Genomic DNA, 23209 nt, shown 5'->3' with positions numbered 1-23209 from the left:
CAGCGGACAGCGGCACTCGAACGTTCCCGGAGCGTTCACACACTGAGCAGGTTCCTTACACACTCCGAGGAACTGGCTACACTCGTTGATATCTGCAATCACACACACACACACACACACACACACACACACACACACACACACACACAGATCTATAAACACACTGTAATATACAAACATCAGCAACAGGGTTATTAAGTATCATTGTATCATATTAAAAATTAAATTATATACATTTTTTATATAAAAAATATATGTATATAATGTATATATGTTTGTATAATGTATATGCTATAATATATATATAATTTTTCCTGTGCCTTTGTCATTTAAAAAAAATAGTATTCAGTTATTGTTAAATATTTAATTATTGATAGGTTTTATTTTATTTACTTAGTTTTGAACAAAAATAAGAAATACCTTCTTGCCAACAAGCTGAAATAAAATAAGATTTAATAATAGGCATAAATATATATAAAAAAATAAATGCATATTAACTTAAAACAAATGATGTTAATTTGGCATCATTTAGATGCTCTTCATATTACGAAGAAAATTTCATTTGTATATTTTCTGTTTTCATTTTTTCTTTAGTAGTCTTAATTTTATTTTGTGTTTTTTTGTCAATTTAATTATTATCATGTATTAATTTTTATTCAAATAAGTTTAGGATTTACACTCAAATTAATTGTGGTTATTTTAGAATTACTTAGATCCTATTATACTTTTTGTGAAATTTCAAATGAATGAAGTTTGTGTTCTCGTCATTTCTTTTTTGTTTTTTTTTCACATCCATATAGTATTTTCACGGATTAGTTTTAGTTTATTGAGTTATTTTTAGTAGTTCAACTTTAACTAAAAGAAAACGTTGCTTTAATATCTAGCTGAAAGCTGCACTGAAAAGCATCAGGAATCACTCAGCACACGTTCTCCTTCACTAGTATCCCAGCATGCACCTCACGAAGAACAGAGCTGCAATCTAGTCACAGATTTGTTTTGATTATTCCCAGAATTCCACTGGTGTGATTTCATCACTGCGCTGTTATTCTAACATGAGGAAAGATTTGAGTGAACACAATCACATGCACGGCATTGTGGATCCTGCAGATAAAGTCACAGGAACATTAGTTCCCGCCAGAGGGAAACAGAGTCTGAGGCTTCAAAACACTGTTACATAATGAACCTTCAAGTGTGTGTGTGTGTGTGTGTGTGTGTGTGTGTGTGTGTGTGTGTGTGTGTGGTTTAAATCTGAACGCTGGACCTCACAGCTGGAGGGAATCATGTTTCTCTAAAACAGGAAGATCCCAGGATTCCTGGAAGAGCTGCTGAAGCTCGCACTCGTCTGGCAGACATGAAGCCAGCCCTGACCTCTGACCTCTGACCTCTGACCTGTGAGTGACCCTCACCGATGCACTGGATGTTGTTGTGGATGTAGAAGCCCTTGTCACAGCCGCACTTGAAGCTGCCGGGAAGATTGTGACACGTCTGGCTGCAGCCCGCAGGGAATTCTGGGTCTTCACACTCATTAATATCTGTGAGCAAACGAGTCAATCAAATAAATATAAATAATCATCATCATCTGTGCACCACTAGAACTGACTTCTGAGCAGGTTGTAACTTATGCATGCAAATGCATTATTTACTTTTATGTATTTGTCAGATGCTTTTATCCAAACTGAGCTGCACTGCATCTGATTGGGTCATGCATTATTTGGGAATCGAACCCATGACCTCACTGATATGATGCATTCAAGTCCTGTGAATTTGTTATTATGATGCATTATGGGCTCCAGACATTGGTTGGAGAAGGATGGTGATGTGAAGGAAATCTCTCTACCTCTATTTGTAAACGATGATGAATAAATAAAGCATATCGGGTACGTTTTCATTATTACACTTGCATCTTTGTATACGTTTTTAATTTTTTTATGAAATTTCCAAAGGTGCTTTAAATTAAATTGTTATATATTCAGTCGTAATTGTATAATACTATTGGATTTGGAACATGTAACTTAGTTTTATTATAAATTTTAAAAAGATATACTATTGTAAGTTATTAGGAAAAATGTATAAACTTTTAAAAAGCATTAAACAACTAAAGAATTAAAGAAAGCTTAAAGGAAGGATTAAAGAAAATGTTCACACTTGTAATTAATTAGAAATTGACCGATAATTGGCTTTACCGATATTTTTCTCTATATTTATGCATTTTTCATTGGTGTTATAATATCTGCTCCAGATAAATGCACACAAGATGACCATTATTCTCAACAACTGTGTTAACAAGTCACTTAACTTGCTTTGCCTTAATTAATAAACTGTATTAACATAAGTGGAGCTAATGCACAGATGAGATTAGTGCTCGATATGTAATCTAAGCTCGTCACGTCACATAATCAAAGAGGTCACTTTACTTGAATAAAACATTGAATGAAATCAAAGCGTGTGTCTGAATCCTCTCTGTGCTGTCTGTGCTCATCTCACCCCGCTCACAGCGCTGACCCGTCCATCCGGCCTTACACACACAGGTGAAGGAGCCCTGACCGTCCACACAGCGCTCGTAACCGTCCGTGTGACACGGCAGCGGCAGACACTGGTTACTGATCTCTGAAACACACACTTCACACTCACACAACTGCACAAGTCAGACCTCACCGAGAGCTTTATTACCAAGCATCTATTCCCAGGTTCAGAAACAAAAATGTACGCTTAAAGTGCTCTATTTATGCATTTATTTATTTATTTTATACTTAAAAAATATTCTTTAGTACATCTCAAGATTAACTGTGCTGTTTTGAGACACCATGTTCCATGAAGATATTTTGTAAATGTCTTACCATAAATATCAAAACTTCATTTCTGATTAGTAATATGCATTGCTAAGAACTTCATCTGAACAACTTTAAAGATGATTTTCTCAATATTTAGATTTTTTTTGCTCCCTCAGATTCCAGATTTTCTAATATTGTCCTCCGAACAAACCACACATCACTGGAGAGATGATTATTCAGCTTCAGATGATGCATGAATCTCAATTTCCAAAAATTGACCCTTATGACTGTTCTGTGCTCCAGTTTCACATTTTCAGATCCAGAGAGTGTTAAAAGTGCATTTAAGTTTTTATTCACAGAGTCCCAAAAAAGCACAGCTGATCTTAAGATGTAATAAAGAATAATTTTTAGTATATCAAGTGCAAAATTAGTGTGCAGCAAAAAGCGCACTTTGCAGTGGGTTACAGAGAGGACAGAGGAATAACCCTGAAGATAACACTACATCACCTTGAACACAGGTGCGCAGGTTCTGAGGGATTCCAGGCTCAGAGTTTGGAACGTTGATCCCGACGCGGTGGGAGCCCAGACACACTACACACACACACACACACACACACACAGACACAGACACACATCCAAAGACACACAGACACACACAGACACACACACACACACACACACAGACACACACACACATCCAAAGACACACAGACACACACACACACACACACAGACACACAGACACACACACACACACAGAAAGACACACACACACAGACAGACACACAGACAGACAGACACACACACAGACACACACACAGACAGACACACACACACACACACACAGACACACACACACAAACACACAGAAAGACACACACACAGAAAGACACACACAGACAGACACACACACACACACACACACACACACACACAGACAGACAAACACACACACACAGACACACACACACACACACACACACACACACACAGACACACAGACACACACACATACACACACAGACACACAGACACACACACACACATGCTTCAGTCAGTCCGTGTCATAAACCATTACAATTTCAATCTGAAGCAAAATAACACAAGCTCTTCATTCAGTTCAGGATCAGGTTCTCAATCTCACTATGTATCTGTATGAAAATGTTTTATCTGTATGACTGTATTTTTTTCTGTATGAAAATAAGAGATCTAAATTGAAAAAAATAAACATTTCCTAACAAGCTGCTACTGAACGATAGTTTCATTCAGGGAAAATCTGCACCAATGCTATCATCATTTTTTTTTTGAGTTAAGACACTGCAGGCAAAACCTGTGTTTTCAAGCATTTGTCTTTTTTTATTCTGTTTTGTCATCTTTTCTTTTGGACTAGAAAAAGGAAACTTTCCTAAATACACACTGAAGTGTTGATTTTACTGCGCTTTGTCTATTTGTGTCTGTAGATTTCAATCTCCAAAGAGTTTTTCTCTTACAACGGCAAAATATGCTCTGAAGATCTGTTCGTATTTCATTCACACTGATTTCTACAACATTGTCCTCCTAAAAACTTGACGGTTTTCTGCTTGTTGACAGCATTTTCTGATTCATGGAGCGATAAAAAGAGAATCTCTTCTAATATGACGACAGAATCAAACAAGAACTATGAGCCTGACTTTATCCAATCTTCAGATCTACATGCTGGAAATCTATGCTAATTACTGCTCGTTTAATTAGATGATGCCTCATTTGCATATTTAAACAGCATTCCAGAAATTCCTGTGTTGATGTGCTGTGATTAATCATCTCTTAGTCTATGAATGTAAATGGGTTTTCTGTTAGAAAGGAATAAAGTGACTCGGAGTGTGTTTTGTTGGTCTCTTCTCATTCAGTTCCAGTGATGTTAGCAATCAGTTTCCGAGCCACTGTACACGCTGTGGATTACTGGAAGTGCGACTTACCGACATACTTGGGATAGAAATATTCCTGGAAGAGCAGAGAACACATGTCATCATGAGATTATTCCCAGTGATCTATTACCAGTGTGATAAAGTAACATTAGTGCTTCATTTCTTTATTGCTGAGGAGTGTTCAGCTTCTCTTCTCCAGCGTTCAACAGGAGACAGAACTCACCGTTTCCAGATTGTTCTCAAAGATTTCCCGCGCCTCCTCTTTATTGCACAGCTCCTCGATGCACTCGCGCTCCAGGTTTCCTTTCTTGCTCTCCTCAAACAGAGTGTTAGCTCGTCTGTGTCGCAGCAGGAACTGAGACGCTTTATTCTGTGAGAGAACTGGACACGAGACACACATCATCACACCTTCACGTCACTTACTGAACCTTTCAATTGAGATGGCATTTCACCAAACACCATGGTAATACAGCGGTTTTAGTGGTCAATCAGTGCATACACAAGTTATGGATATTATACACAACATTTACTCAAAAATACTGAAAACATGTAATCATTCATCTCTAGGTTTTTCAAAGCTAAAGCTTCTGTGTCGTTATCAGCCAATATTTCAGACTGATCGGGTCGGTCTATACACACGACCCTGCAGCACAGAGGCCAATAATACAAAGTATGGGTCAAAATGATACATTTCTCTTTTATGCCAAAAATCATTAGGATATTCAGTAAAGATCATGTACCGTGAAGATATTTTGTAAATCTCCTACTGTAAATATATCAAAACTTACTGTTTGATTAGTAATATGCATTGCTTAAGAACTTCATCTGAACAACTTTAAAGATGATTTTCTCAATATTTAGATTTTATTGCTCCCTCAGATTCCAGATTCTCAAATATTGTCCTCCGAACAAACCAGACATCACTGGAGAGATGATTTATTCAGCGTTCAGATGATGTATAGATCTTTTTTTATTATTATTGACCCTTATGACTGAATGTTTGTTTGTTACTTTTGTAAAACACTGCAACATTGTTACTACACAAATGCTGTTATTTTGTAAACATTGTTACTTTCTGAAATCTTTTAATTTTTATTTAATTTTTTTTTAGAAACAGCTACTTTTGTACACTGCAACATTTTTAATTAGTAAATGCCGTTATTTTGTAAACAATGTAATGTTGTTGCTTTGTAAATTCTGTTATTTTTAGACACACTGCTACTTTGTTACTTCTTTGTAACACTGTTGAACGCTAAAAGTGTTACTTTGTAAATACTGTTTACTTTAGAAACACTTTCAGTTACTTTTGTGACACTGCAACAATGGAACGGTTTCGGAAACAGATACTGTTCATTCTGTAAATATCGTTACTTTAGGAAACTATGCTACAACGTTGCTTTCAATGTTGCGTTATTTTCAGAAACACGAAACTAAACAAAAACATGTACATAGTCAAACAATTTTTTTTTATATATATGGCAACCATCGTACATTTTCCTCTAAACTACAACATGTACTATATTGTTTGTGCTTTACACCCACAATACTACTGCGAGATCTGCTTTAAAAACTCTCTCTAGCATTTTGATTCATTTCTTGGCGATAAATACCAAGTTGCCACAGTTTGGGAGTAAAATGAACCAAATACTTTGGTGTAAACAGTGGGAAATGTAAAGGTAAATACTGCTGAACAAACGACTGATCAAAGTAACGGTTCCTGGACGCTTTTAATCACAGTGTGACAGTCAGTAAACTGTTGGTAAAGTGAATGTTTTCATCTTTATGGGTGAGTTTGTGTCGTACTCACAGCGCTGTGATCCGCAGAGTTCAGCGCGCAGCAGCAGCAGCACGAGGCCGAGCAGAGAGCGCCTCCGCGCCGCACACAGCCTCCGCATGCTCCCGCTCTCTCTCCGACACGACACGCTCAGAACCGAACTCAAACACGGGCTTCTTCCTCTTCACGTTCCTCTAGTTCGGCCACAAGCTCATGACTGGCCAGTATGGGTTAACCATGGGTAAACTAGTAGCCCTCAGCTGGTCAGTGCGCTCAGGCAGGCGGCTGGACACACTCAAATCAAAAGGAAATTATGTAACAGGAATTGCAGCTCATTTGTTCTTAATAAATAATTAATTCAACTTCTTAATATATTTACGCAGTTAAAAGTTCGCATTTGACTCACTGATCAAACAAAAGAAACTAAAAGAAAACAAAGAAGATCAAAGCAGCAGCTACAATGTTACTTTGTAAATGGCGCTATTTTTTAGAAACAATGTTACTTTGTTGCTCAGATCTCAGTATGAACTCATTCCTCAAGAACCTTCTGAGCTGCTCCACATTGTAAAAACTTGCCCTCAATTAGTTGATCAGTAAAATCCATCCCTTAGGATGAAAAAATTTACCTTGGTTTTATTATAAATAAAAGCAAAACACCATGGTTACTATAGTTTAAACATGATTTTTTAACTCTAGCCATAGTTTAACCGTGGTATTTGTAGTAAAACTGTGGTTGTACAAATGGTAATCAGTATGGCAACAGCCATGGATCATTTCTGTAAGGGATTGACATCAAAAACAACAATATTGCATCTTTTTCCACAAGTCATTTTGATCTCTTTTATGTTTGTTTTTGAGAAGAATAAAGACTCGGACTCGGATCTCTTTGCTATTGCCTTCATTTGGAGAAAGGAGAGACGTGTGTCTGGTTCAGTGGCTGGTCTGTACACACACTTCTGCTTCAGTAATTACAGATCAAACACACAATTACTCACAGCTCACATTATTGCATACTTCATACTGTGCGCTTCTGGTTTGATTTACTGTTCCCACAAAAACATTATTCTGCAATATAAAAATAAATAGTAATTCATTTGAGCAAGAAAACAGGGCTGTTTTAAAACATCTACGCACTGAAACATGCATCACTGAGTTACGTACAGAAACACAAGAACTGTGTTAAAAATACAACACCGTACTAACAGAAGAATACAAGCGTGGAATCTCCAGCTCATGTTTCACCCCAAAATCTGAAGAAAATCTGATGATTCTCCCCATGAACAATATTAAGCATCAGGGTTTTTTACTTTACTATGGAAGCTTGATTCTGCCACGGGATAAAGCAGTAAAAAAGTTAATTACTTTTTATTTCACAATTCTGAGAAAGTCAAAATTGCAAAAAAAATAAAAACAGATTGCAAGATAAAAACACATAAGGGAGAGATATCAACTCAAGCCTGGGAAAAAAGTCTGAACTGTTGGACTAAAAGACAAATACCTTTTACATTATTTTTAATGGTCTACCGTACATTACAGTAATTCTTTTTTTTAAATAATGTGAATTTGGGGGTTAAATGTGTTTGTCTTGAAAATGTATTAATGCTTGTACAATACATACAGATACATAACATTATTTTTCTTTATAGTATATAATGTTTTTTTATATAATTAACATAATATTAATTATTATTAGAAATATATTTAGTATTTTTCAATATTATATGATTTATCTATAATATGATTTAAGGGTGAAATCTGAGCAGGACATGATCTAAGACAGGTTTCATCAAATGCATCAAAATAATCACAACCGTATTAAACATCTCTGTAAAGTGTGATGTGATGAACTGGGAATTATTATTCATAATTAATCAATGAAACACACACATGAGCCCTCATTTCTGATTCTCACACACACACACACACACACACTGTAACCAGGGCAGGATATCAGTGAATTTACAGGAAGTGTGACATGAGAATGTATAAAAACACAAGTGTGATTCTGAACACAACTGGACCCACAAACCATCAGCGTCACCACATGCTGGACACGTCTGGGACGAGGACATCTGCATGCTGTAAGACACACATTTCCCACAATGCAGCGCTGCTTCTGCAGGCGTGACACCAATACTGGACGCGTGTGGACGGAGCTCTCACATCCACCAACCAAACGATTGTGGAGTCTGTCCTGTGGTCCAATACTCCGTTTATAAAACATCCACAGCTAGAGGACGTCTGCTCGTCTCCGAGCTTAAAAACATCAGCAAACGCCAAACCGTGCCGCGAGGCAGAGCTACATCGTCCACGGAGCTGCATGCCGGCTGCTGATTGGTTAAAACCATATGAAAACACCAGAGGTGAGCTTCCTGTCTGAGACGAGTCTGTTGCCGTGGAGATGGCGCGGTGTCTGCAGTGGGCGTGGTCAGATGGAGTAGGTGGAGCTTTCTGACTGCTGGCGGGTGTAGCACTGGAAGCTCTTATCACCGATTGGATGTTCCCTGTAAACACAGTAACTTACGTTTATAGACATTAAATAAAGTGAATCAGACAGTCACAAGTACTGTTCTTTTAATCAAGTGTTATTTTAGGATTCTTTATATACTATTATAGTACGCATTAATATTTTGACTTTGATTTTATTTAATATTTTCAGTTTTCAATTTAATTTTAGTTTATGTGCTTTTGCTCGTCATTGTTCTTATTTAAGTTTTAGTAATATTACATGCTTTTTTTCATGTTTATTACCTTTTTAATCTTTCTATTTGCCTCTGTTTTTAGGGTGTAGCAATTTTCTTATGTTTTTGTCATTTCTATTAGATTTTTACCAATAGTTCTATTTCTCTTTATTTGTATTTTAAGTTTTAGTCACATTATACTGTGTGCTTTTGTCATTTTTATTTCATTTATCTTTATTTCAGTGTTTCTGGCTATTTCTATTGGCCTATTTCTATTAGTTATTTTATTTCAGTTTTACTTGTTTTATCGCACAGCTCTAATATGTTGAATGCAAGTTTAAGGCATGAGGATATTAAGATGAAACGATGTGCATTGGCTCTGTGGTACTCACTGGCTGCCGTACTTGGTCTTCCTGAACTTGTCTCGTTTGTACTGCGTGTGCTGCTGCTCCAGTGTCTGCACGGCTGAGATGACGAGTCTCAGGGTTTTATACGTCTCCTGCGGGTCATCGATCACAAACGTGGAGTATTCCTCCTGCTCGGGACCGTCGTACACAGACTTACTGCCACACGCCTCTGGATGGACAGAGCAGATCATGTTATAATGTCCTCAACCGTGACAGTGCAGTGCCAATCACTTTGGATAGGTGTGTGTCACAGGCATGAGGGTTGATGTGTAGTGGTCACTCAGTAGTGTGTTCACTCTCACTCACCCTGCATCTTAACTAGTTTGGTCATGTATGTGCTGTAGAGCGAGAAGATCCGCTCCGTCTCTCGGTCTCCGTCTACATCCAGCTGGATGTTAGCAGGAAGTCCCCTGAAGCACAGAAACACAGACACAAACGTTTCTGCATTACACGTGCTCTAAAATAAAGCTTCATCTAATTACAACACGTGCACTTATTTGCATCCATAAATCGGCAGCACATGAATCTGAAGAACGCTGGTGAGGAGTGTAACAGTGGAAGTGTTGTGGAGACTCACCCCGTGCAGGGCGTGCAGCCCGGAGCCGTGTCCGCACACAGCTTGCAGCAGAGCCAGTGTCCGTTGAGGAACGCCGACGGGTGGTAGGTGCTCAGACGCTTGCGGTTACACTGACTGACTTTGGTCAGGATGTTGATCCAGTCGCGCGCCTCCACACAGTTATTGGCCTGGATGTAGAGCGCCCTCTCTGGCTGGATGACCTGGAACATCTGCAGGAGAAACCACAGCACTGTGACGTCTGTGACACTATCACATCTGACCCCGGTGTGATGTGACTCATACAGTGTATTGTTGTCTATTTCTACAGATATACGTCTGTGACACTGATGACTCTTCTGTGCTGCAGGACACTGATGTGAATCTGAAGTGGTTTCTCTTACGTTCTTCATTTTGAAGGACTCTTCCTCGAGTCTCTCTACGGCCAGGATGTTCTCAATAGGGATGCTGCACAGAGGGCCTTCTCCTGGACACAACCACAGACACACATCAGCACTGCTGACCACACACACACATCAACAACAACACAACACAACGCTTGATTGATTCTTGTATACCACTGTTTTCTGCTCAGTCTTTGTCTCTGGTGTCCACTACACCTTTTTAAAAATCACTTTGACCTATAAATGACTGTTTTCATGACTTTTTATGTCTTTGGGATCGATAATACTTTTTCATGTTTTCATGTTAAAAATTATGAAATATTATTGTAATGTAAATCAGCGGTTTTCTGAGTGAATCTGTGTTAAAGTGTAATTTATTTCTGTGATGCTCCGCTGTATTTCCAGCATCACTCCTCCAGTCTTCAGTGTCACATGATCTGATACATTTTTTTTTAATCTTACTGACCCGAATTTTTTCAAATGAACTGTATATTTGCCATTATTTCTATTTCTATTATCATTTTAAAAATACATATATTTTATATTTTTATTTTTTATTTGAACAATGAATGCATCAACGAGAATCACCGTTTTTTACAGTAGTCACCAGCTCAAATGTTATTTTGATCTGTATCAGAGCTGATGTTGATGATGAACAGCAGACGCCTCACACACCTGTAGCCAGAGTTTGGGACAAACCTTCTGCGTTACCTTTGGTTCTGTGGTAGGTGAACTCGTGGTTGGTCAGCCGGAACCATCTCTTCTTGAAGTTCTTCAGACCGAAGCGGTTTCTCCCTTGAGCTCGTTTGATCATGAATCTGGAAGGTCAGAGGAGAACCAGACTGAACAGAAGCACTACACTATTACTGTGCTTGTGTTTGATACACTGCTAAAGGGAGAGACCAGCTGGAACGTCAGGAGAACAACCGAGACACTGAGGAGGCTACGGCAGGGGTCAGGAGGTCAAGGGTCAAAGGTCACAGTGGCAGCTTACCTGCCAGAGCCTTTGGCATCAAACCTCTTAATAAGGAGTTTAACACTCCTGCGTCCAGCAGAGAAACACACACACACACACACACACACACACATGCTGATTGGTCTGGCACTAACACAGTGAGCTGTGAGGTGTGTGAGCGTCTCTCACCCTTCCTTCAGCATGATGGGCGTCTCGATGCTCTTCTGATCCCAGCGGGCCGAGGATGAGATCAGATCCAGGAACTGCGACACACACACACACACACACACCACATATATTCAAGAAACAGATAAAAACACATCTCTTCCACCTGAGCGTGACCCTCTAACACTGGTCTCTGAGCAACACAGCGGTGTTTAGTTTCTGAATGAATCGTGTTTGGAACAAATCATGTGAATCAATGATTCAAAGATCCATTCATATACAGAGTCATTTAGTTCACTCCTGAATGAATCAAATGTCTTATAACATCTCATAAAGACTTTCTAGTTTAGTGTATCATTTCATAAAAATAATAATTATAATAATAAAAATAAATAATAATTTCAGTACCCTCATGTGTTTCAAACCTTTCTTTTGTGGAACATAAAATAATATATTTTGAAGACTGTTGGTAACAAAGCTGACTTACACTCTACAAACAAAAAATACTGAGATGTTTCTCAAATTACCTTCTTTTATGTTCCATAGTTTATGTTTTAGCCTAGATGTTTATTTGATGTTGAATCAAACAAAATATTTATTTCCAAAGCTACAGTTTGTAATGTCTACTGGATACTTTCTCATTTAACACAAAAATAGCTTTAAATAATCTTTTCTGGGTATTTTCACAGTCAAATTTATTTTGCAATTAATTAGATTAACAATTTGAAACTGATTGATAACCCTAATATATATATATATATGACAGCCACTCACGTTCTTCACTGCATCTGCGTACTTCTGCTCGTTGAAGTAGTCGTAGAACGCAGCCATGTAGGACTCTTTGAAATTGGCCTGTTAGAGAGAGACGAGAGCTTTCATCAGAATATCAGTCCACATGTCATCATCACTACATTTTGATGAGTTAAGAATAAAAATAAACAAACAAACATTAAATCTACAAATGTATTCTTTTGTGCAAAAATGTGTCTTTCTGTTGAAGTCAATACCTGCTTTTAAAAATAATGGTTTGTTTTTGGTCATTTAAATCAAGCTGATAAAATGAAATATTAATATTACATTAAATATTCAACAAAATATACTGTATTTTTAACCAAATTATTATAATAATAATAATTGTTGCCTTTGCAACAAACTAAAATACAATAAGTTAAAGTAAAAATGAAAGAAAAATAAAATAATTAAAAATCTATATACAGTAAAATCCCAAAAACTACTAAATGACAAAAGCACATAAAAATATAAAAAATTGACATATTAAACATATTAAAAAAAGTAACATGTCAAAAGCACAAAATACAATGATTAAAACTGAAGTTATATCTATCTAAAAAAATGAATAGAAATAGCACATTAAAAAAATGACTAAAACTGGAAGAAAAATGTATTGAAGCTTTATAAAAATATATGAAAAAAAATGTCAGAAACACATAATAAAACTACTTAAATATAAAATAAATCAGAAAATATAAAAATAAGTAATTCAAATATTAATTAATATTATAATAGAATATAAACACTGGATTTTATTTCAGAAGGTGACATCATAGTCCAGATAAAGGACAATTTCTCTTACATTTACAATGTTTTATTATGATACTATGAATTATTATTATACATGCTTTATATTACACAATCTCACAAACAGTGTAGCCCGTCAGGATTTGTAACAGTAAACAGCTATTAATAATGTTCACTTACAGATTTGGACTTGGCCAGGCTTCCCAGAGTTTGGATGGTTTTGGAGATGAGTGTGAGCGTCCGAGACGTGTACGGATCCTTTACAGAGACAAAAATGATCAGAATAACACATGGGGTTAAATATTAGATGGACAAGAGAGAGGAGCGGTACACACCGGGTGATGCGGACGCAGGTGGAAGAGGTTCGGAGAGAGGATGGCAGGAGCAAAGAAACGGAGGAAGATGAAACTGCTGACAGCTGTGTACCGCACATCCGGGTCAACTGCAGAAACACACACACACACACATCATCATCATCATCTCCATCATCGTCATTTTCATCATCATCATCACCACCATTATCACCATCATCATCATCGTCACCAACATCTTCACCGTCATCTTCATCATCACCATCATCACCACCATTATCATCGTCATCATCATCATCTCCATCATCTTCATCATCATCACCATCATCGTCACCAACATCTTCACCGTCATCTTCATCATCACCACCATCATCACACCACCATTATCATCGTCATCATCATCACCACCATCATCATCTCCATCATCGTCATTTTCATCATAATCACAACCATCATCGTCATCATCACCACCATTATCTTCACCGTCATCTTCATCACCATCATCATCAACTCCATCATCATCACCATCACCACCATCTTCATCATCTCCATCGTCATCATTTTCATCATCATTATCACCATCATCATCACCAACATCTTCACCGTCATCATCATCATCGCCATCTTCATCATCATCACCACCATAATCTTCACTGTCATCTTCATCATCATCACCATCATCATCACCATCATCATTAGCATCACCATCACCACCATCATCTTCACCGTCATCTTCATCACCATCAATTTCATCATCATCACCATCATCATCAACTCCATCATCATCATTAGCATCACCATCACCACCATCGTCATCATCTCCATCATCGTCATTTTCATAATCATAATCACCACCATCATCATCATCATCATCACCATCATCATCTTCACTATCATCACCATCATCATCACTGCCATCTTCATCATCATCACCATCATTTTCATCACCATCACCATCACCATCATCATCGTCATCATCACCAGCATCTTCATCTTCAACGTCATATTCATCACCACCATCATCTTCATCTTCACCGCCATCTTCATCATCACCATCTTTGTCATCACCATCATCTTCATCATCATCACAGATCTCTTCACTAAAGCCTATGGACTAAAACAAAGCCAATCCGGGTCCCTGCAGTGTTCACTTGCGATCTGAAGGTGGCAGTATAACACTGACAAAATTTAATTCATGGTCTTGAAAGCAACTTAAAAAATTTATAACTTACTTAGAAATTATAAATTCTGCTTTAGCATTGAAGTTGAAATACTAAAATAATTCAAATTAATTAATCTATACAGAAATATTTAAATAATAATAATAAAAATACATGACAAATAACAATATAACCAAAACCTAAACTAACAGTTTATTTGAGCTTTACATAATTGTTATTGTTAACTTAAACTAAATGAGAAATTAGAAAACAAAATTTGAAACAAACTGAAATACAATGAGTTGATGTACTAAAATTACTAAAACGTAAACCAAAAATTTAAACGACAAATGAAAACTATATACAAAAAAATGAATTCAAAATATAAATAATAATAACACTACTGAAAGATTTCTAGTGTTTTCCAGCATCTATTTTTCAATAATGTTTAATTCCATTTCAAGTTCATGTAAAGAAGCCATAGGTGACAGGCTCAAAGAAAACTAATAATGAGAAAAATAATTATTATTCAGGTTGACTGGGTTTCAAAAAGAAGTGGACTGAAACCAAAAAACGACTAAAATGAACCAAAAGAGCTCTGAATCTGCTTCTGTGTTCATGTCCAGTGTGAATGCAAACAAGGCACTTCTTCCCTCGCGTCAGGTTTGTGTCACTGAAGAGTTTTCAGAGTAACTGTGTGTAGTTTTAATGCTCTTTTCTGCTGCTGTGAGTGTTTACCCTGGAAGCGTGACGCCGCAGACTCTCTCAGCGAGAAGAAGATGTCACACATGACCGTCGGGCAGCTCACACCCGAGCTGGTGATCACATTAAAGATCCGGTCCACGTACTGATGCAGGTTCTCCTGAGGAGACACACACACACACACACACACACACACATATATAATAGTGTCCCTGCAGCACAGAAGCAGTCATCAGTGTCACAGACGTATATTTGTAGAAATAGTCAACAATACACTGTATGAGTCACAATTATACATTTCTCTTTTACGCCAAAAATCATTAGGATATTAAGTAAAGATCATGTTCCATGAAGATATTCTGTAAATCTCCTTCCGTAAATATATCAAAACTTAATTTTTGATTAGTAATATGCATTGAAAATTGAAGTAATCAAATGTAAAACAGTATCTTATAGTTGAATGTATACATTAAAGATTGTTCTTTATTAAAGTTACAAAAGCTTTTTAATCAAGAGCAGTGAGTGATTTCTGTGTTGTTGCTGTTCGATTAATATAGAGACTGTCACTTTAAGAGATACTTTGATACTGATACTGATTTTTTCAGCGAACCATGCTATCTCTAATAAATAATACTAAAATAACGCTGGGTTATATCTCAGGAAGTGACATCATAACAGTCCAGACAGAGGACAGTTTCTTTTACAGTGTTTATTAATATTTTGTTATATTTGCTTTGTTTTATTATAGATATAATAGCAATTATTCTTGGTAATGTTGTAATCGAAGTGTAAAATATATATATATATATATATATATATATATATATATATATATTTAGACTCACCCTATTGGTGTCCAAGTTCTCGGACTCCTTCAGCTTGACCGGGTCGATCTCACAGGGTTTGTGGTCCGTGCAGATCTACAGACAAACCACACCAGAAACTCAGATTTGGGTTATTTTTGGTGGCTGATAAATAGACAGTCTGACAGAGAGCAGCAGGTTTATTTATGTTACTGTCTCTTTAAGACCTCATGCATGGATCTGATACATCGTTACACAGGGCTCTACCTTTCTTTTCTTTAAAAAAAATTATTTTAATCAGTAATCAAACATGTGCCCTCCTAATACAAGGTGATTTACAGGGGCCTTTGCTTTTTACAATTGAAATGGCGTTTATTAAAAGTATGTCATCTTTCAAGTCAAATTCAATAATGCATAGTTATGAGCTTTTTTAAATTTCTAATTCAAAATAATATAATAATAAGTAGAATAAAACCATTTGAAATTAGGCTCAGAGCTGGCATGAGTCATATTGAGATTAATGTTTTAAATATACAGTTTTTTAAATATAAACATATTACATGATTTAAACAACTGAAATGATACGTTAAAAAATGAAACTAAATCCGCCAGCAGGTGGCAGCAAGTCACTGATTTTAAAACTGAATCATTCGTTCAACTGATTCGTTCAATCGGCTGATTCATTCAGGTGTTTATGAACGTCTAACTGAATCACTGACTCATTAAACAGTGCTGGTGACGAACGAGTCTCACCTCATCGATGATGGGTTTGAGCGTGACGCGCAGGTAATGCATCCCCGCCAGCTTCATGGTCTCATCGATGCATTTGGACGTCAGCGAGTTTCCCCGGAAAATGGTGTTGGGATCTCTGCAGGCGCGGGAGCAAGGTGAATTCTGAACCAGCTTTGGGTAAGTTACATTCTTATAATCCTAATTTGATTACACTACTCATTAATGCATTTAAAAAGTAATCAAATGACTAAATAGGTTCTACATGCATTTAGATGTAGCGCATCACATTACTGGGTTATCAGGAGAAGTAGTAATCCAGTAACCCTGGTGTGAACTCACTGCGTGCGGCTTATCTCGGCGTGGGCGATGGCGCTGAGGAAAGGCACGATTTTGCCGTAGTGCAGGAAAAGTCGCACCAAAGGAACGGCCGCCTCCTGCTTCTCACGACACACCTCGCCCAAGATATGAGCTGCGGACGCCGAGACGGGCTGCGACACAAACACACCCCAATCAACACCACGAGAGAGAGATCTGGACTGATCAATAACGTGACCCTGGAGCACACAGGACAGACTGATACTAGGTCTTCATCACTGACCTGGAGGTGTGCCGACTGCAGCAGCAGGTCTCGGAGGGGGTTATAATGCTCCGTGGGGAACACATGGTCCTCCGTGTAGATGATGTTGAGTCGTAACGAGCCCAACTCATCAGCCTTCACTGATTTATTGCCGTTATTTCTGGGCTGTAGGAAGTACCATGCGTCGTGAACCCCTGACTGTCCCATCATCTTCAGCGGCACCCGCACCTCTCCCAGAAACTCATTTCCGAACTTCAGATTGCTGGCGTTCCACAGATCCACCCTGAAGACACAGGTCACCATTACTAGCACCAGTGCTGCTCAGGGAAACTACAGCTATTACTATAAATCATTTGGGTCATTGGAATTAAAATATAACGCTTTTATTAGGTTTTTATGTAAAAAAATTTAAACTTGATTTTTTTTTTTATAAAATAGGTTTAATCTGAAGTATCAAAATTATACAGTGAAATAAAAATGAGCTAAATTTTAAATAATTAGAAAAAAATAATAATAAAAATTACAAACCCACATAACATAATTACTAAAACTAAAATATAAAAAGCTAATTCAAAATATACAATATAATATAAATTAATGCTAAAATAGCAAAAACTTAATTTAGATAATTGCCAAGGCAACATTATTTTCATTTACTTTAACTGAAACTAGAATAAAAATGAAAACTATATAGACAAATAAAAAAAGAATTGCACAAATATATAGAACTTTATAAAAAAAAACGAAATCATTCAAACTTTAAGTTAAAATTAAATAAAATTGAAGATAATTCAAAATATACAATAGTACACAGGTTATTATAGTTAACTAAAACTAAAACATTAAAAAAACTTTTTTTTTAAATGCACTGAAATAACTATTAAAATATATATAAAAATAATAAAAATTTTAATTTTTTACATTATGTACTAAAGTAACTAAAACTGAAATAAATATAAATAACAACTACAGTATAAAAACATAAAATAACTAAAATCACTTTAAATAAAATTTAAATTATATGTAATAGTATCCAAATTATATTTTAAATAGCACTGTTAATGGCACAAATGTCCTTTCCGTCTGAGTTTGAGATGAGCAAGACGTTCTCACTGAGTACAGATTGCACATCTCAGATCACGAAAGGAAATTAGACGGTGCCAGACTCGATCCCTGCTGTTCTCCTCCTTCACGACGATCTGATGTGACACACTCACTCTGCATGTTCTCATGTGTCTGACGTGATTACAAACATCACTCGTTAGTCAGCGTCACATCAGACTCATGATGCGCAGAGATGCTGAACTAAACTACTGAGAGTGTTGAAATACCTTACGAGTGCGACTAGCAAACAGACCATAATGCACCATGTTTGTTTGTGGGAAGTTTATAGAAATACAGTCAGTTATTTCATCCGGTGAGAGTAAACACAGGCTGCTTCTGAGAATCTCACACACACACACACACACTCACTTGAGCCCGAGCTTATCCACGTCGTCTTCTTCCACGTCAAACTGGCGTTTGGTGTAGCTCGGAGGTTTGGTCACCTGTGAGAAATGAATGGGAAAAACTATTCAGAGCATTTTTTAAAATTTGTTCAATAAAAATCAGTAAATCCATAACAATGCAGATCATTCATAAAATGAAATAGCTTTTTTATTAATGCTCACGCAATAATAGTTTATTTTCCGTTTTATTGTATCTTTTATTGTATTACTTTTATCAAAGTCAACTTGTATGCAAATTTGATGTTGATTAGGGGGCGGGGCTTATTGTTCACGACATACAGAGGCCCGTTCCCACCACATTTCAGTTAAAAATATATATGATTCTCTAAGTTATAAAAATGAGAAATGCTCTCGTATGTACGACTAAATATCTCATAATAATGACTTACTTCTCTCATATCAGTGAGAGGCTATTTAAATCATTTAAACACGTTCAGAAACAGAAAGTAGCAGCTGCATTGTTTACAGTGTTATAGTGACCAGTTGATGGGGAAATCATTCTTAAAATGCATTAAAAATTCTGAATAATTTGTAATAAATAATTATTCTCTGTATTCTGAAGTGCCCATGATATCAATATCATGATATATCGCATTACCTAACACTGGCACATGTCTAATGGGTTAATAAACTATAAAAGGAAAACTGAGTTTCTGCTCAGAAGCTTAACGTGTACATGTTTGATGACCATGTTTGTATCAGTGATATTTTACCATTGATATACTGTTATAGTTTTATTATATTTTCAATTAGTTTCTATTTTGACATTTTCTGTTTTTATTTGCATTTTAGTTCAAGTGTAAAAAAAGTTTTTGTCATTATTATTTGTTTAGTTTTTTTTTTTTTTTTTTTTTTTTACATATGTGTATATAGTTTATTTTTATTACAGTTTTAGTTATTTTTAGTGCTGTCAAAATTAATGTCAATGTTTTATGTTAGGTGGGATTAAGAACAAAAACATTATTTATTTTTTATCTTATGACAGCACTAGTTATTTTACATCACCAAGTTAAACTAAATTAAAATAAGAAATGTTTCCTTGGCAATTATCAGAAATTAAAAAATATATATATTTCAGTTAACTTTTTTATTTTTGTAACAAAATAGTATTTTATGGTTTTGATTTAAGTTTCAGTTTCAGTTTTAGGTAACTATAAAACCCCTAGTAAATATTTAATTAGGTTAACATGTATATTGATAAACTTTTACATTCATTTAATGAAGATAAATAACTATTTACATGTTTACTGCTGCATTATGGGTACTGTATTTTACAAATGCTGATACTTAAATATTGCAAATAACATCATGCATGCGATACATCTGTATTGGAGTTGATGGAGAGACATTCATGCTGCAAGTTTCATTTTCATTAGAAATATAATTTAAGCTTTTCATTTGACAAAGAGCTCCTACCTCAAAAAAGAAGACCTCGTCGAACTGAGGATTGTTGTTTTTCCGTTTGACCTTCGTCTTCTTGGCTTCTGACCTGTGAAAGATGTATTTGTGTTATACTGATTTAATCTTCACTTCTTAACTCTCAGGTTTGATCTCACCTGGAGGGGCCGAATAGCGAGACGACAGCATACGGATCGCACTGGTTATTCACTATCGGCAGATCCTGACACTCCAGAACCCTGCGCAAGGAAAACACACAACTCTATTTATGATCACCAGCACTCACAGACTTGATCAATAAACATCAAAACATTGTATATAGACTACCAGTCAAAGCTTTTTGAACAGTACCATTTTTAGTGTTTTTAAAGAAGTCTCTTCTGTTCACCAAGCCTGCATTTATTTGATCCAAAGTACAACACAAACAATAAAATTGTGAAATATTTTTACTATTTAAAACAGTTGATTTCTGTGTGAATCTGTGTTAAAGCAGCAAACTTTGCAAAACACAAGATTTTCGTCACACTCTTGTGTGATGTGTTCGTGCAGCAGTGCCTGGCTGTGAGTGTGATGCTGATGAATGAACACCATCCGATGCTTCCAGGACACTTCCTGTGTGTTCAGCTTGTTTATATAATGCTGCGTCTGGTCATAGAGCCATCCGTAAATACACCAGCCATGAGATCTACAACATGTGCTCCAGTGTCTGAACTCAATATACTGGAGTTTGGTTTTGGATGAGCGAGGAGAATTTTTCTTCCAATCCTCCCGAACAACAGATTTATAGCATCTTTAGTTGATTGCAACTTCCTCTTATTATTGCCCTGATGGTGGAAATGGAGATTTCCAATGCTTTAGCTCTTTTATTACAGCCACTTTCTATTTTGTGAAGCTCAACAATCGTAATATATAATAATAATAATAATATATTATTTAGTTTTACTCCTTGTGATGGATGATTAAGGGGATTTGGCCTTCCTCATGTTTATAATCCTGTGGAACAGAAGTCATGGCTGGACAATTTCATGCTCGTAGTAACTCTGGTGTGATAAAAAATGTAAATATGAATGGTATATACTTCAGAGATATTTTACTCATAAGTTCTAGGGGTGCCAATAAATGTGGCCAGCATGCATTGGTGGAAAACATTTATTTCATCATGAGATTTGCTCCCCACTTTACATTTTTTTACTTCAGTGATAGATTAGAATTTTCTGAATGTTTTAAAATAAAAGATCAAAATGATAAACAATGCAGATTTATTTTCACAGCCGCCTTTGAGGGTGAAAATATTAGTGGAAGGCACCGTATATATATATATATATTTAGATATTTCCAATATATATTTACTGGAAAAAATAAGCTCTGATATGATCTGCTTCCAAGTTTTCCGAGAAATTCTTTATATTTTTTTACATAAAAAAAAAGTATGTTATTGTTTTATTATAATATTATTAAATTATCTGCTTCTGAACTCAGCCCAATTATACAAATTAAAAATGTGTGTGGACACGTCCTCTTCACTGTGTCTTAAAATGGAAGCTGAATAAATATGTTGTGAATGAGAGCGCCTCTCACTGTGACACTAAGCTCATTACCCAGAGTGCTCCAGTGTGGGAAACTGTCCAGACATGAACCCTCTGATGCAGTGAAACCATATGAAAATAAACTAGTAAAACACATTCAAATGGGCATAATAAAGTGTGAAAATAACTGAAGGATATATCTATTTGATAAATAAAGTCAACCAACTAACATTATACAGATTCTTTTGGCTTCTGTACCCAATATATATACAAAATGATAATACCAGTATCAGCGAAAATAAAAGTGCCAAAAATAAAAGTATCGGTGCATCCCTAATTACATTCATTCCAGAATTCCAGCTAATAAAAATATGTTTTAAGAATGTGTTTGTTTCAGTTTTGGACAGTGAGGGTCGTCCTTCAAACAACAAATAACAAGTGTGTATTAGTTTACTGCTGAAGGTCAGGTTTAAAGCAGAAGAAAGGCAGCTATTAGACTGTCAGCAGGATAAAAGCCTCTTCAAAGCATCACCGCTAAAAATACTGGAGCTGCAGAGTGTGGTTTATACTCCATTAAACACAAATGCAACAACAATGACTGTTTCCAAACATGTTTCCAAACACTCATCAGTCATTGGTCAGATGGTCAGAAGGTCCCGCCCCCAAACTCAAAAGATTGGTTAATTCCAAAGCGTTTTTTGTGACTTTTACCATTAAATAGCCTTTATATATATATATAAGGTAACTTGATGACAAACGTCACATGTACATGAAGAAACGCCTGTTGTACATGCACTAATCTTTCAAGATCTGAGCTCTGATTGGCTGACGGGCGGCTGAGCAGGACTGGTGATAGGCTGCCTCACCGTGTGGCCAGCTTGTGGCAGACGACTCCGCTGTCTGTGATGAGCTCACTGAGACGCAGCTCCAGGTGAACCTTTCCCTGCGGAGGAGAGAGAAAGAGAGAGAGAGAGAGAGAGAGAGAGAGAGAGAGAGAGAGAGACAGAGGAGCAGAGCATGAGAAACCAATGAAAACACAAGCACTGCATGCTCCCATGAGGCTGTGCAGGGATCAGGCAGATCATGTGACCAAACACACGGAAAACACGAAAAAAGAAACATGTCACCAAGTAGAGATTCTGCTGATTCTGTTCACACTGCAGCAGAACTTTCACTGTACTGAGTCTATACACACAAACACACACACACACACACACATTCAAATATATATATATAAAGGAAGCTGAACTGCCTCCCGAACTTGCCCCCCCCCCCTCTTCTGCCCCAGGCACAACTGAACTATGAAACGCTCCCCCAGATCCCACATCCCTAGGTCCTT

General features: G+C 36.6%; 2 protein-coding genes across 2 annotated transcripts in view; both read right to left on the bottom strand.

Annotated features, from left to right (window-relative positions):
• The window catches only part of LOC113044681 (vitamin K-dependent protein S-like), a 13601-nt gene extending 6833 nt beyond the window's left edge, over positions 1 to 6768 (bottom strand). Inside the window, exons 1-7 of the mRNA XM_026204856.1 lie at positions 6483 to 6768; positions 4899 to 5056; positions 4727 to 4751; positions 3279 to 3362; positions 2485 to 2607; positions 1407 to 1532; positions 1 to 92 (exon numbers count right to left, since the gene is read on the bottom strand). The exon at positions 1 to 92 is cut by the window's left edge and continues 37 nt beyond it. Coding sequence (XP_026060641.1) covers positions 1 to 92; positions 1407 to 1532; positions 2485 to 2607; positions 3279 to 3362; positions 4727 to 4751; positions 4899 to 5056; positions 6483 to 6570 — 696 coding nt within the window. The 5' untranslated portion in view covers positions 6571 to 6768. The remainder of the gene's footprint in view (positions 93 to 1406; positions 1533 to 2484; positions 2608 to 3278; positions 3363 to 4726; positions 4752 to 4898; positions 5057 to 6482) is intronic.
• Positions 6769 to 7332: 564 nt separating this feature from the next.
• The window catches only part of LOC113044680 (ras GTPase-activating protein 3-like), a 33215-nt gene continuing 17338 nt past the window's right edge, over positions 7333 to 23209 (bottom strand). Inside the window, exons 5-23 of the mRNA XM_026204855.1 lie at positions 22737 to 22813; positions 20503 to 20583; positions 20363 to 20435; positions 18912 to 18985; positions 17460 to 17721; positions 17201 to 17349; positions 16883 to 16997; positions 16172 to 16246; positions 15363 to 15486; positions 13489 to 13595; positions 13334 to 13411; positions 12389 to 12466; positions 11639 to 11712; positions 11206 to 11312; positions 10495 to 10577; positions 10115 to 10323; positions 9844 to 9947; positions 9523 to 9706; positions 7333 to 8953 (exon numbers count right to left, since the gene is read on the bottom strand). Of these exons, the coding sequence (XP_026060640.1) occupies positions 8878 to 8953; positions 9523 to 9706; positions 9844 to 9947; positions 10115 to 10323; positions 10495 to 10577; positions 11206 to 11312; positions 11639 to 11712; positions 12389 to 12466; positions 13334 to 13411; positions 13489 to 13595; positions 15363 to 15486; positions 16172 to 16246; positions 16883 to 16997; positions 17201 to 17349; positions 17460 to 17721; positions 18912 to 18985; positions 20363 to 20435; positions 20503 to 20583; positions 22737 to 22813 (2130 nt within the window). The 3' untranslated portion in view covers positions 7333 to 8877. The remainder of the gene's footprint in view (positions 8954 to 9522; positions 9707 to 9843; positions 9948 to 10114; positions 10324 to 10494; positions 10578 to 11205; positions 11313 to 11638; positions 11713 to 12388; positions 12467 to 13333; positions 13412 to 13488; positions 13596 to 15362; positions 15487 to 16171; positions 16247 to 16882; positions 16998 to 17200; positions 17350 to 17459; positions 17722 to 18911; positions 18986 to 20362; positions 20436 to 20502; positions 20584 to 22736; positions 22814 to 23209) is intronic.

The sequence above is a fragment of the Carassius auratus genome, chromosome 26 (assembly GCF_003368295.1).
Source record: "Carassius auratus strain Wakin chromosome 26, ASM336829v1, whole genome shotgun sequence".
NCBI lineage: Eukaryota > Metazoa > Chordata > Actinopteri > Cypriniformes > Cyprinidae > Carassius > Carassius auratus.
Note: the sequence above shows the minus strand (reverse complement) of the source record. Positions and strands in the feature narration are given on the sequence as shown.